The following is a 14,685-nucleotide window of genomic DNA, read 5'->3' as shown; positions in this document are numbered from 1 at the left end:
ATGATGCCAACAAAAGCTTCATCAATGGAGGGCAACTACAATTCTCAAACCTTTGAAGTAAATTCAAGACTGATCGAAGCAAATTCAATTTATATAGTTCATCCAAACATTCGACTACTACAAGGTGTGGCTTGCATCACAATCTCTTGCTCAACAGTGTGGAAGCCAAATTTGTATATGTTGTCTCTCCCACATTTTCAAAGTTCTAGTTTCCAAAAAAAAAAAAAAAGGGAAATTCAACAAAAGCTTCAACTTCAAAGCTTCACCAACAAAAGCTTCATCAATGAAGGACAACTACAAATTCTCAAAAGCTTCACACTATCTTGGTCAAGATAGTGTGAAGCAAAATGAATTCATGGTACCCAACAAAAGCTTCACCCATAAAAGTTTCACCAACAAAAGCTTCAACTCCAAAGCTTCACCAACAAAAGCTTCTTCAATGGAGGACAACTACAAATTCTCAAAAGCTTCACACTATCTTGATCAAGATAGTGTGAAGCAAAATCAATTCATGGTACCCAACAAAAGCTTCAACTCCAAAGCTTGACCCACAAAAGCTTCACACTATCTTGATTAAGATAGTGTGAAGCAAAATCAATTCATGGTGCCCAACAAAGCTTCAACTCCAAAGCTTCACCTACAAAAGCTTGACCCATAAAAGCTTGACCCACAAAAGCTTCACCCACAAAAACTTGACCCACAAAAGCTTCACCTACAAAAGCTTGACCCACAAAAGCTTCACCTACAAAAGCTTGACCCACAAAAGCTTGACCCACAAAACTTCACCCACAAAAGCTTCACCTACAAAACTTCAACACAAAAGCTTCACACTATCTTGATTAAGATAGTGTGAAGCAAAATCAATTCATGGTGCCCAACAAAGCTTGACCTACAAAAGCTTGACCCACAAAAACTTCACCCACAAAAACTTGACCCACAAAAGCTTAACCCACAAAAGCTTCACCTACAAAAGTTTGACTTACAAAAGCTTCACCTATAAAAGCTTGGTCACCAACAAAAGCTTCACCTACAAAAGCTTGACCCACAAAAGCTTCACCTACAAAACTTCAACACAAAAGCTTCACCTACAAAAGCTTCACACTATCTTGATCAACATAGTGTGAAGCAAAATCAATTCATGGTGCCCAACAAAGCTTCAACCTCAAAGCTTCACCTACAAAGCTTCACCTACAAAGCTTTAATATATATATATATATATATATATTTTTTTTTTCAGAAATTCAAAAATTCAGAAATTCAAAATTTCGAAAATTCGAAAAAAAAAAATCGAAAAAAATATTTCGGAAAAAAAAAATTGCCTAGGCCTCCTCTTCTTTGGGCCTAACAACTTTCATAACAAATATATATGAAGAAGGAGTTTTAGGCTACCACTTAGAAAGGAAATGCCTCATTCGTCAACTCCCTCGACCGGAGACTTGGTGGACTCCTACCATATGCTACTGCACCTTGATACCCGGAAGTCTCACGACCACTCAGTGACTTGGATTTTTCAAGTCTCCAAATGAGAAGTTTTCCTCACTCGGGAAATTAAGGGAGCACTACCTCAACCTACATGCTTCACTCACAAAGCTTCAACATACAAGCTTCAACAAAAGGAAAAATTCAAAGAACTTAATGAAGAATGCCTTGGTGTATTTAACACAATACGTTGAAATGAAGCAAAGCTTGTTTATTGATATCTCCGATAAGTTACAAATATGTACATATACATGAATCAAAATAAACAAACAAAAGGGAGTCTTCACAAAGGTTGCTCAGGAGAAGTCTCAGCAGTCGGCAGAGCCCCAGAAAGAGGAGGCACCAGAGGGTGATTATTCGGAGCCTCAGTACTAGGCAGAACCCCAGAAGAATGAGGCACCGAAGGTTGATTATTTGGAGCTTCATTACGCGGTACTGCCCCAGAAGACGAAGGCAATAAATGCCTTTGGAACAAACCCACAAACCTCTGATGATCAAGTAAAATCTGACCATCAGATTCCTGTAGCTAGTCGAGCTTCCTCTTCATGTTTGTAGCATAGTCATGTGCGAGCCTGTGCAACTGTTTATTCTCATGCTTGAGCCCTCTGATCTCCTGTTTGAGACTTATCACTTTAGCCGCTAATGATTCAACTTGGCGGGTTCGAGCAAATAGGCGTTGGGCCATATTAGACACAAAACCTGCACACTGAACACTTAGAGCCAGAGAATCCTTAACAGCCAACTCATCAGACCGTTTGGAAAGTAATCTGTTATCTTTAGGAGTGAGAAGGTTCATGGTCACCACCGCAGCGGTCATATCATTCTTCATCACAGAGTCCCCAACGGTAAGAGGACCAGTAGGAGATAAGAAGGATGGGCGCCATATGTTGTCTTGAGAAGGCATTGCTGCCTCTTCACCAAAGTTCAAGTAAAAAAGACTGTCGGATGGCCAGACATTCTCAGAAATGATGAAGGAGAAATGAGGTGTAATAAATCTCTGAAGTAAGGGGAAAATTCCTATAAGCAATAACTCTCTGAATGTACTTCTTGCACACAATTGATGCCCTTATAAAAGAAAGGGCAACAGGGCCTTTGGTTCAAAAATCGAAGAGGCACCACTCTCTGGATTTCGAAGAGGCGCCACTTTCCACACGCAACATCAGCTCCTCAGGTACCACAGATAACTTTACCAAAGATCTTTGACAAAGTTTAGACACATAAATTTTGAAGATCCAGCTACCCTACTATTACCCACAAGGGTAAAGGAGCAGCTTGATAACAAGAAAGTCCCAATGTGTGTTAACCTCCATGCTCTGTGGCAAGGCAGACTGGCAAAAATGCCTAACCTTTACTCACATTCAAGAAAACACTCCTAACAAGATTGCTTGCTCAAATATCGAAGAGGCACCACTCTCTGAATCTCGAGAGTCAGACTCCCAACAGGATTACTTTCTCAAAAATCGAAGAGACACTACTCTCCGACTCTCAAGAGTTAGACTCACAACAGGATTGCTTTCTCAAAAATCGAAGAGGCACTGTTCTCTGAATCTCGAGAGCCAGATCCCCGACAGGATTGCTTGTTCGAAAATCAAAGAGGCACTGCTCTCTGAACTTTGAGAGCCAGATTTCCTTGGATAAAGCTTGTCTGCAATCTTCACATGAAACATCAGTTTTCCAGATACCACATACCACTTTTTCAAAGCGCTCTGACAAAGTTAAAACATGTGAAGCTTGCATCTCCCAATACATTGCTATGACCAAGAAGGGTAAAGGAATAACATTATTACTTGCTCAAAAATCGAAGAGGCACCGCCCTCTGAATCTCGAGAGCTAGACTCCCAACAGGATTACTTTCTCAAAAATCGAAGAGGCACCGCTCTCCAAATCTCAAGAGCCAGACTCCCAACAAGATTGCTTTCTCAAAAATCGAAGAGGCACCGTTCTCCGAATCTCGAGAGCTAGATCCCCGATAGGATTGCTTGTTCGAAAACTAAAGAGGCATCGCTTTCCGAACTTCGAAAGCCAAATTTCCTGGGATAAAGCTTGTCTGCAATCTTCACACGCAACATCAACTTTCCAGATACCACATACCACTTTTTCAAAGTGCTCTGACAAAGTTAAAACACGTGAAGCTTGCAGCTCCCACTACATTACTACGACAAAAAAGGGTAAAGGAATAGCATTACTATTTGTTGTTAGGGAGACTTCTATATATGTCGACCTCCATCCTCCACGGACAGGCAGACTTGCAAAAATGCTTAACCCTTCCTCATATCTAAGAGAGCACTCCCAACGAAGCTTCTCGAAATACTCAGCTTTCTTCCCCCCTCCCCCAATAATACGTATGCAAACCAGCCACACCAGAGCAAAGGTATCTCATATCATCAGGGTCAAAAGCAAGAGTATCCCATATCATGCATTTTCCCTGTCTTTTCCTTTGATCTTGTTCTTTCCTGCAAGACAAGGAGAAAGAGAGCAATCAGTCAGCACTTGGAATTAAGCTTCCAGTCAAGAACTAACTGCCTAGAACCCCTTGCCTGATTACTTACCTGGCATTGCTCTTGAGTACTCATCTTCAACATCTTATGCTTCCAGAGAAGATACCACATCTGCCTGAGGAACAGATAAGGCAAGTGAGAAGGATACAAGGAAGCATGTGGAGACAAGCGTAACAGAACACGTGCCGATACATCCACTACTTTGTCAAAAGCAAAAGTATCCCATATCATCAGGGTCGAACGTACTCTAGATTTGATGGACTTGTTTTGACCCTCAAATTCTTGAGTCGACCTTATACTCTGGAGGAAACTAGAAAACCCTCCAGCCTAGTTCAAGAATAAGCATGTGGAAAGTTACTTCTTCAAAAGCAAAAGTATCTCATATCATCTCTTCTCCATTTGCTTCTCCTTATCCTTGGTCCTATTTACGACACAAGGAGAATGAGAACAATCAACTGGAAGCCAAAGTTGAACTTTCGATCCAGGTTGCTTACTTAGAAGTCTGATTGCTTACCTTGTATGTTACCTCCTTCGGCAAATCTCCTAGCTCGGCGACTTGGGGGACTCCTACTATAGGGTTTGTATCGCACTTGACGAATCCCGAAACTACATGTAAGCTTCAAGTGAAATTGATACATTACCTTGTGCATCTTTATCGGTTAAAGATACCATCCCTGGATGGAGGAAAAGTACTTCCAGAAAAGATGCCACATCTACATATGAGACAGATAAGGCAAGTGAAAATGATACCACACTTCGGTACTTAGAAGTTTCGTGATTACTCAATAGCTTGGATCTTGCAAGTCTCAAACCGAGGAGCTTCCCTCACTCAGGAACTTAGGGGAGCACTATTTGTACCATACTTGACCAATCCCGAAACTACTGAGCACCGGTCAACGTTATACCGTCAAGGACCTAGAAGAGTTTCCCTTCAACCAGGAGGCCAATCACAGCGTGACATGTGTCGATATCAGAAGCCAATCATAGCGCGACACGTGTCAACATCAGAAGCCAATCACAACACGACACATATCAATGTCAGAATGAAACTAGAAACTCTCTTCTATAAATAGAGATCATTCTCTCACCATATTTCCTAATTTCATTTGTACTAAATCATTCACTAGTACTCACTAAAGGAGAGCTTGAACCTATGTACTTGTGTAAACCCTTCACAATTAATGAGAACTCCTCTACTCCGTAGACGTAGCCAATCTGGGTGAACCACGTACATCTTGTGTTTGCTTCCCTGTCCCTATCCATTTACTTACTTATCCATACTAGTAACCGGAACAATCTAGCGAAGGTCACAAACTTAACACTTTCTGTTGTACCAAAGTCCTCGCTGATTTTGTGCATCAACATAGTGTTTCACGCAAAGTCATTTTGAAGACAGTAGCCCTCAGTAACCGAGAATCTAAGAGGAAATTTAGATCTCATTTTTTTCCAGGAATGTGATTACTTATGGCATAAGCCAATCTCAATTAAATTGGACTCCCAATATCTTTGGGACTCTTTCGCAATCAAGGTCAAATTAGGTTTCTTATACTTGGGAGGCAAGAAATCGCCCCAAAAGAATAAGATTTGTTTACAACCTCGGAGCTCAAAGAATTGCCCGAGTTTAGGCAGTTCGATTCGGACAGCCGAAGCCTATCCACTTACATACTAGGCATTCCGATCATTGTGACCATCTTGAGTGCCACATTTTCCAGTTTGAAAACCATGGTACCGCGCATCTCATTTACATCTTCAGAAGATATACATGTAGCTTTGCTCCAGTAGAGATATGTAAATTAAGAATTGGGTCTCCCATCTCTTTCTTCTTCTTTTTTTTGTTTGAAAAACGGGGGTAAAAGCAAGAGCCCAAACAAACCTACTCAATAATAAATCTAGACCAAGACATCCCAAGTTGATCCTCATGAATAAAACTAATTGTCCGCAACAAATTCTTTTCTCTGTAGACATGCCAAAGTTCACATTGCCAAGATCTTGAAAGCAAATCTTGGCAAGCCAATACAAGGGGACCTAAAGGATGATTATTGCTAGCAGCTTGCAACACCAAATGAATTGTGACTGCATAGTCTGATTCCACCAATAATTTATCAATCTGTAATCTCCATGTCAATTGTAAGCCTAAGTAAAGACCCTATAGCTCAACAATGGAAACGTCACCTGTGCCCAAATTGGTGCAAAACTCAAAAATCCATTTACCATCAGAATCTCTCAAAACACCACCTGCTTTAATAGAATTTACATCCAATTACACTTGCCTATTGGATAGCTTTTCGACAAACAAGAGTGTATATGAGTTTTTCTGTTATGGTTAATTTAGCCCTTATTAGAACTTTGGATTCTTTTAAGGTTAATGCTAGAGAGACCAAATTTTCAAACTAAATTTTGTAAACCATATGACATGGTTGTTGATAATTGGATTATTACTTAAGGGTTGATTAACGTGCTTATTTACTATTGGTGACACATCATTTGGTTTGCAAATTTAGTCTAAAAAATTGATCTGCCTAGCATTACCTTTCTTTTAATTTGATTAATTGATTCAAGTGATTGTAGTTAATCAATGTGTGTAAGTTTAAACGAACAAAAACAGAACCTTAAATAAAAACTAAAATTAAAGAGAAGAAAACATTGTGTTTTAAAGCAAGTGATGAAAAAGTCTAGGGATTCAGAATTAACCACAAGCAATCTAGTTTAGGTTTCAAGGCATTCAATGGATCTTTCGATTCTTTAGATGATAATTCCCATATCTAAGTCCTTGTCAAGTGCATTAGACCATAGTTTTCCTTAAGTGAATGATTCTCTCCTAGTTCAGGCACAGATCGTACATCCTAACATGCAATCTATATCCTGGTTAAGGCATAAAATTAACAAGTAGGACACTTTACGCTCTAGAAAACAAGGGAACCAAGCAAACCATTATTCTTTGTCAAGCAATAATGTAATTTACCACACTTAACCAAAAGAAGCTAATTGAATTATATTGCTAGTTCAGCCTCAAATTCATCTTCCAATCTTACTAGATGCAAAGTCCTAAGGTGATCAATCAAAGAACTCAAACAAAAAGTAACAATTCAAACAATGATTAAGCATTCATCTAAAAGAAACTAGAAATCCAATGAATAACATTAAAAACCATAAACATGCTAGGGCATCATCCTAACCCTAGAAAAAGAGTTTAGTTACTCATAGAATACGAAAACATAATTAGGAATCTTAAAAACATGAAAAACTTCCGAAAGATGAAGACGGAATAACAAAGATGGTCGGTGGCTGCTCCTTCCAAAAACACGCAGAGAATCCCCCCAGAAGAACCCCTTGGACTCCCTTTATATAGTAGACAAATCCTAACATAATTAGGCCTTGCGATATCCTTTGTATTGCATGACTGATGATGTGGCGAATCAACTTCCCAATTAATTACTTAAAACCCATTTGAAATAGGATTAAAGTCAGCTCAACACGTTCTATCTTGGGCTTTGGTCTTCGACTGAATGAAGACTTGAAAAACCCAACAGACTTGCAATTTCCGCGTAGACTTGGCTGACCGACATCTTGTACAAAAATCTTCATAACATCATTTAGGAAACTCGGAATCACAAACCGTAAAATTCCTCTGAAAGATGACTTACATATCTTTCCAATGGTACAAGGCTCAACAGCTGGTTCATTCTAAGGAAATACAGTTTAATCCGTAAAGTTGACTGATCTGCACAAACAGCTTCTGCTTCCAGCATGCCAAACTCATTTCAATAGCAAAAGTGTTCCCTTTTCTTCTTTCTTCCTCTTCACTCATCAAATCTAAGAAAAACATAAAACTGGTGAAACAAACTAAATTCACTCAAAAACATAACAAGAATCTAAATTAAGGGGCATTAAAATGTATGCAATATTGGTCGTATCAATCCACACGAATGAGTCTCCAATTGGTTAAACAGTTGTCTGCTAGAACACTCCCCTCATAAATTTGGTAGGGATAGTGCTTTGTTTTGTCAACTGCAAAAACCTGGGCAGGGGAATGTGGGGAGTTGTGGATGTTTCCTTGGAAAAATTGTCTCAACTTCCATCAATAAACTTTCGAAGACAACCATCTGGCTGTTTTGATTCAAGAGAAATCAAATCGATGGTTTCAGGTGACCTTGCATACATATATATAGTGTTGGTTTCCAATTACTTTGTGTGTATATATAATACAGTGGGATATGCTTGCATCAAACCATGACTTCGATAAATATGCATATTTTGCTAATGGCGAAACTCCAGGAAATCGTGTTTCCATATTGCAAGCCTTTAAATCGAATGTGAGTTGCATTATGGACCCTAACTTTTATTCTGTTACCTTTTTATAAGATGACAATGTTTTAAGCTTGACTTCGACTTGTGTTAACAAAATTTTATTTAATTTAGAGGATAAAATGGAGGTCGATATATTCTACTTGCAAGCAAGTTATACTGACGCAACAGGCTCATACGTTGTTTTTGCACCGATTGATATGTATGCCATGACGGAGCTCATAAATGGTGGAAACCCAGATAATTTGGCTATTTGCCCTCAGTGTTTTCTATACTTCCTGATAAGCCAATGCACCGGGACGATACTGGCGGCAAGTCTCTTGACAATTGCCTTCCACATCGCTGTTGGAACTTCAACCCAAGAACATGTGTCTGCTCATCAACATGCCAATCTTATGTACTTGTTCTGGCATCAACTGTGGTTTCAGTTGAGGAGGGATTACAATCTATAACCTAATTGCCAAATCTAAAGTCAGTGAGTTATTCAACTTCTGAAGTTTTTAAGTTGATGTGCTAGAAATTCGAAGAAACTTCATTTGATTTTCCCATTATATGGTGGAATTGATCTTTAATTTTTTTACTTCTATGATTTTAGGATTTATTTTCTTTAAGGTTATGCTTTAAATTCCTTTTTGTTTATGATCTAGCTATGTCTACTTTATAGTTTATCTCCTGCAAGGTGAAGTAGCTCATAAAATAATGGGAAAAAGCCACGTAATAAGAAAAGGAAATTATATTTTGCACTTTTTTTCTTCTTTCTTTATACCTTTGTTTATTTTTGTCCCTCATTTCTCTTTTACTTTATTCAATTAATCGGCCAAACACGACTAAGAGTGTGCATGGAGAACAAAGAATGTGAGTAACTCACTTCCCACAAGAAAAATAAGGCAAGGAGTATGACTATATACTATATATACATATATTGCACTAGAGATTAAATTTAATATTTCTCAACATAGATTACATTATGAAATCTAACAACTATATGTTGTAAATTGCAGACTCACACATGTACATGCCAAAAAAGGGAGGCAGTTTTAGTAGTTGCAGTATTGAGCTTCCCCAATGGTGTTGACATTATATATACAGAAGCTTGGTAAATACATGTAATTAAGCCCTCTTGATTTTTGAAGTCTTTGTTGATGAGCTTCGGTCTTTGCATGTTATACCATGTATGGTGTTTAGGCTACAACGTTTGTAACCCTTATTCCATTGTTTAATGGTATGTAGTTTTTAGTTTTATGTGCGTTGGATTCGCTTGATTGGAAATGGAAGTATATTTGCCAAAAAATCGGCTAGCACTTTTCGCAACAGAAATGTGGGGATATTTTTGTTGCAATATTTATTCTAAAAATGCCGCACCATATTGGGAGAAATCTCATTAGGGGCCTAATGTGGTCTCCTATCGCTTATAGATTGTTTGGAAATCCAACTGGGATTTGGAATATTAACTTCTCATATCTTGTGCCCACTAAGGTTTAGTGAATTTGAGTAGGGCAAAGGGGTTTTTTATTCTATTTGAACTTAATTTAAGGAAGTATAGATGCATAAGGGTTCCTAGTAGACCTGTAAACGGGTCGGGTTTATTGGGTTTGGGTCGGGTTCAACCCAACCCGTTAAGTTAACGGGTCACCCGAACCCAACCCGTTAAGCTAACGGGTCACCCGAACCCGACCCGTTAAGCTAACGGGTCACCCGTTTCACCCGTTATCACCCGTTAACAATTATTATTATTTTTTTTTTGCATAAAGTTTATTTTTTGTTATCAAGACTTTACTAAAATTACTAAAATATCCTCAACTAACGGGTGCTAACGGGTGTTAACGGGTCCTAACGGGTCTAACGGGTTGACCCAAAGTGACCCGTTATTTAACGGGTTGTTAACGGGTTCACCCGTTAGCGACCCGACCTGTTAAGCATCCACCCAAATACAAATATTAACGGGTTGGGTCGGGTCGGGTTAACGGGTTGGGTCCAAAATGCCAGGCCTAGTTCCTAGTAGGCTTATTAGGGGCGGATTCTATAGTGTTTTGTACTGTGTATAAGTAAGGGTCTATATTAGCTTCTTATGAAATAATACTCTCCATTCGGTATCGTAATTTGATGTTTTTTGGGTAAAATATCATAACCAACAACCTCACCCTCCCTCATCACTGCAATGCTGAACAACGTTTGGCTGCCAGTATTGTAATGCTAAATATATAATTTCAAATTTAGAGAGAAATCAATGAGAATATTGTACCTGGACAAAGTTTTTTAGGTAAAACATCCATCAATTATCTGGCCAAATAAATTAGGTCTCACTAGATTATATTCCTTTTCTGGTTAAGCTATTAGTTGACCACAATCATTTTGCACCTGAGGCCGCCCACTTTTATAAGAGTGGCAGCAAACTCCTTGTCCCAAAACCCTAAGTAAGTACCTTTCTCCTTGGTTGGAGGAAGCCTGGAAACAGATCTACTCAGTTTCGCTCACCGTTATCATCTCCAAGCGTATGGCATGTATTTCATAACCACTTCATTATTATTTTCTTCAAGTTTAATTTTTTTATGTTAAGTTTTTAGGTTTAAACTCATGGATTCATGTTTTCTTTGGTGTATGCAAGTTATTACAGTTGAAAATGGCTGCAAAGAGAAACACTAAACACACTCCTATTCCAAGCACCGAAGCTGATGAGTATCTCAAAAATCTAAATTATTCTGCGAAATTTAAAGCAACAACATCAGATCATGAGGTCCAACGCGTTTTGAAGTAAGTTTCCTTGCACTAAGCTAGAGATCAAGAAAGAGACGCACATATCTATGTATACTATATGTATATAGGCTTAGCTTGGTTGTTCACTTTTCTAGGTACTTTTTTGGGGTTTAGTTTGATGTCATTATTTATCACCATGATTTCTAATGGATTTTAGAGTTTTTGTTTTCTTCAGCTTCATGAAAGTGTGTGAAGCTTCAAGCAGTGGTACTCCTAAGGTAGAGGCTTACAGCGATTCAGGGTTAAACCTTTGGGTCGATTTAAAGGTATTAGGTAAATTTTAAAACAAAAAAAAAATTGAATAAATTTTAACAAAAACTAAAATACTGGGGTTTGTGATACATCGTTTTATGCACAAGTAATGTCATTTAAGCATACAAGACTTACCTCATTGTTGGCATACTCTCTTATTTATGTGTGTCTATAGGAGCACTCACATTTTCTAGAGAGTATATATTAGCAATGAAGTTTTATTTTATTTTGTGACTGAATAATATTACTAATTATATTGTTGAGGTCACATTACTACAGTTAGTAGAGCATACCCAACTTGTAGTTTCTCAAATGGGGTGGATCTGTGGCACTACTTTTTGTTACACAGTTTTTTACATATGTTTTGGACACAAACATTTTAGATTGTTAAAATACATTATGAATCAGGCCCTACAAAAACGTGTGTCAAAAATTGTGTAAAAAAAATGGTGCCACGAATCAGCCCCCCATTCTCAAAATTAATCAGCAAAATAAATAAATAATAATAACACTAACATTACTGTTTATATATTTGTGGTATATATTCATGTTTCCTTTTGCAATTTGACTACTTCGATGGGAATATGAAGAGTTTGACAATCTCATCAAATTAACTGTCTACCCTTACCATCATTTTGTATTCTCGTTATATTCAAGTTCCATTTTACTTTGAGCTTTTGTTTGTTTTCGTTTTGTTTTACTTAACTCAATATTCAACCTTTTGGCTAATTTTCAGATAAATAGCACTCCAAAAGATGATTTAGATGAAGGGGACTTGCCTCAACCTACTGCGCCCTGTCAAAGGTCACCACCACAATATGATTTAGATCTTAACGACTTGCCACAACACACTGTGACACCGCAATGCTCATCAATGCAATATGATTTAGAACATAGGGTCTTGCTTCAATCTACTGCATCAACTCAAGGTTCAACACCAAAGTATGATTTCGATCTTAACGAATTGCCTCAACCCACTGCATCCCCTCAAGGTTCACCAGCACAAGTTAAACTCTCAGATTTGAGGTTCCATCAAGACTCACATGTTGAAGAATGTAAGAATATCCCAAGTGGGATAAATTGAAAAAATATAATATAATTTGATATATGATAATGAATGATTCTATATCTCTGTTTTTTATTTTTTTTAATACTAGTCATAATTGTACTGAAGTCTCTTGTAATAAAATTCTACATGTCGTGTTGTGCAAGTAGTAAAATGCATGTTAAAGACTATATGAGTGTCATTTGTGGTGGGTCATTACCCATCTCTTTGATTTTTGGCCCTCTCAAGACTCATCCATATCACAAGTCCAACTCACCGATTTTGGTTCGCATACACTTGTGGGAAGCAACTGATCAGTTGAACACAATCAAAATCATTGAACTTGCATCTTACGCTATGCAAGAGCTCTCGACACTGGCTTTGGTCTGAGATCCTCTTTGGAAAGTTGCCAAAGAAAGCATTAATACTGAAATTATAAGTGATGTCAAGTATATACAGTCTTAAGAACATTAATAATGAAATCTTAGGACCCGTGGATATCCTATTTTAAAATTTATCATTTCTAAAAACATTTCTTAAGAACAATTGTTTTTGAGATCCAAAAACTTATTTGGCATAAGATTTTAAAAAATTAATAAATCTTAACAATTTAAAAAGAAAAGGAAAAAACTTCAACCTACAACAACTCCATAGTGGAGTCAGGAAAATTCAACAGGGGAAAGAGATATGAAGACGGATGGTCAGAGTTAGAAGAGGGAGAAAAAGGAGGGAGAGAGAGAGAGAGTAACATATTAAAGGAGGGAGAGAGAGGAGAGCAAGAGTGAGAAGAAAGAAAGAGAGGAGAGAGAAAGGATAGAGTAGAAAAAGAGGGTGAGGAGAAATAGATAAGACAAAGAGAGATATAAGAGTTAGATTTAAAAATTCTCAAAACTCTTTTTTTGTTATTTTTAAGAAGTAAGTTATTTTTTAAGTCAGTCTTGAATTCAATCTTCAAACAAATTCTAGCAAATAGGAAAGGGGTGTGATATCCACATACCCATTTTTACATCTCACACACTCTTCTAATTTTCGGCCGTCAAATCGGATGAATTGAAGAAGATCAATGGACATAAATTAACAAAGAGTGTGTGAGAAGTAAAAAGGGATGTGTGGATAGCACACCCCATAGGAAATCATGACCTAAATCTCAAAAATTAGTTTTCAGTTTAAAAAGTTGAATTAAAATAGAATAACAAACGTGTTATTAAATTCTCCTAGTTTTGGACATTAAACCAAAGGAATTTGTACCAAATCGTATTAGTTCTGAATCATCACGAGAAACTGAGTATGTCTATATGAGGCTATTTAGTATTATAGAACTCCTAATGGGTTTGGTGTGTTCTCCCTTTACAAGGTTTCATCAAGCAACACATTAATAACCTTGATATCTATGTAAATGGCTTTCGAACTTGATTCCTCACCAACCTTGGCCAATCCAAAGTTAGATATCTTTGGGAAATAAGAAATTTATCTTCTCTATACTAGAAAACTATATATAATATATTACTATTTTATTATCTACTAAGTTAAATAAGATAGTCAATATCAGGCTAGAACCCAAAACGTGCTCACCTATGACTAATATGGGTCAGCCCGACTCGTTACATATTGCTACAACCTAATTTTTTTTTTAAAGTACCTCTAAAATGGAATTAATAAAGTTTAATGTTGTTTGTGCACATCACACAATTTGTATTCGACTTATGTGCTTATATTGTACTATTTTATGTGCTAAAGATTATGGAAATGGATGATTCACATATAACAATTACCATGCTAAGAAACTATTTAACTTTTCTTTCAATAATATTTCTAAACAGAAAAAAGAAAGTTTATATAGGGTAAGTTAATGACTTATGAGCTTGTATGTTTGAGCATTAGGGTTAGTTATGTTGATAATCTATCAAGCACTATGCCATTTTCTCTCTTTTCTAGTGTCTCCGCGCTTTGAATAAGGATTTGATTAAATGAATTTCATGAAAATGTGCACATGAAGAAATCGATATTACTTTAGTTGCCCCATTTCAAATAGGATTGAAAACATTTCTTCATCCTCGCATTCATCTCATTATATGATGAGGGATTTGGGTCTGAGACGAACTTTTCAACAGTAGTCTTGCCTTCAAGCATGCTCACAACTGAAGGTATGGTAGACCTAAGTTTTGAAGTGGCATTAGAGTAGGGGGACAACCACATTGATTGTAACCATCATCTATTCTTTGTTGAAGTTTGAGCCCAACCTTGAATCCACTAAGTTCATCAAATTCCCGTCCAATTTTAGTACATGTGCCTTAAAACATGAAAGGAACAAAAGAAAATTAAGTTTTTTATCTTTAGAAATAACTAAGAGAA

At 37.3% G+C, this 14,685-nt stretch overlaps 1 protein-coding gene across 1 annotated transcript; it reads left to right on the top strand.

The window, feature by feature from the left end:
* Window positions 1-10,654: 10,654 nt before the first annotated feature.
* LOC139194260 (uncharacterized) lies at window positions 10,655-12,519 on the top strand. Its single transcript, XM_070818600.1, has 3 exons — window positions 10,655-11,033; window positions 11,212-11,302; window positions 12,025-12,519. The coding sequence occupies exons 1-3, from the start codon at window positions 10,903-10,905 to the stop codon at window positions 12,370-12,372; spliced, it is 570 nt and encodes a 189-aa protein (XP_070674701.1). The 5' UTR covers window positions 10,655-10,902; the 3' UTR covers window positions 12,373-12,519.
* Window positions 12,520-14,685: the final 2,166 nt, after the last annotated feature.

The sequence above is a fragment of the Malus domestica genome, chromosome 03 (genome assembly GCF_042453785.1).
Source record: "Malus domestica chromosome 03, GDT2T_hap1".
NCBI classification, from domain to species: domain Eukaryota; kingdom Viridiplantae; phylum Streptophyta; class Magnoliopsida; order Rosales; family Rosaceae; genus Malus; species Malus domestica.
The sequence above is the reverse complement of the archived record's forward strand: the minus strand, read 5'-3'. Positions and strand labels throughout refer to the sequence as shown.

Excerpts from the sequence above, each read along its gene's own strand:
- LOC139194260 (XM_070818600.1), top strand. The coding sequence starts at position 10,903 with ATGGCTGCAAAGAGAAACACTAAACACACTCCTATTCCAAGCACCGAA. Across the intron at positions 11,034-11,211 it reads GAGGTCCAACGCGTTTTGAA|CTTCATGAAAGTGTGTGAAG; the intron begins GTAAGTTTCCTT and ends TGTTTTCTTCAG. Across the intron at positions 11,303-12,024 it reads ACCTTTGGGTCGATTTAAAG|ATAAATAGCACTCCAAAAGA; the intron begins GTATTAGGTAAA and ends GCTAATTTTCAG.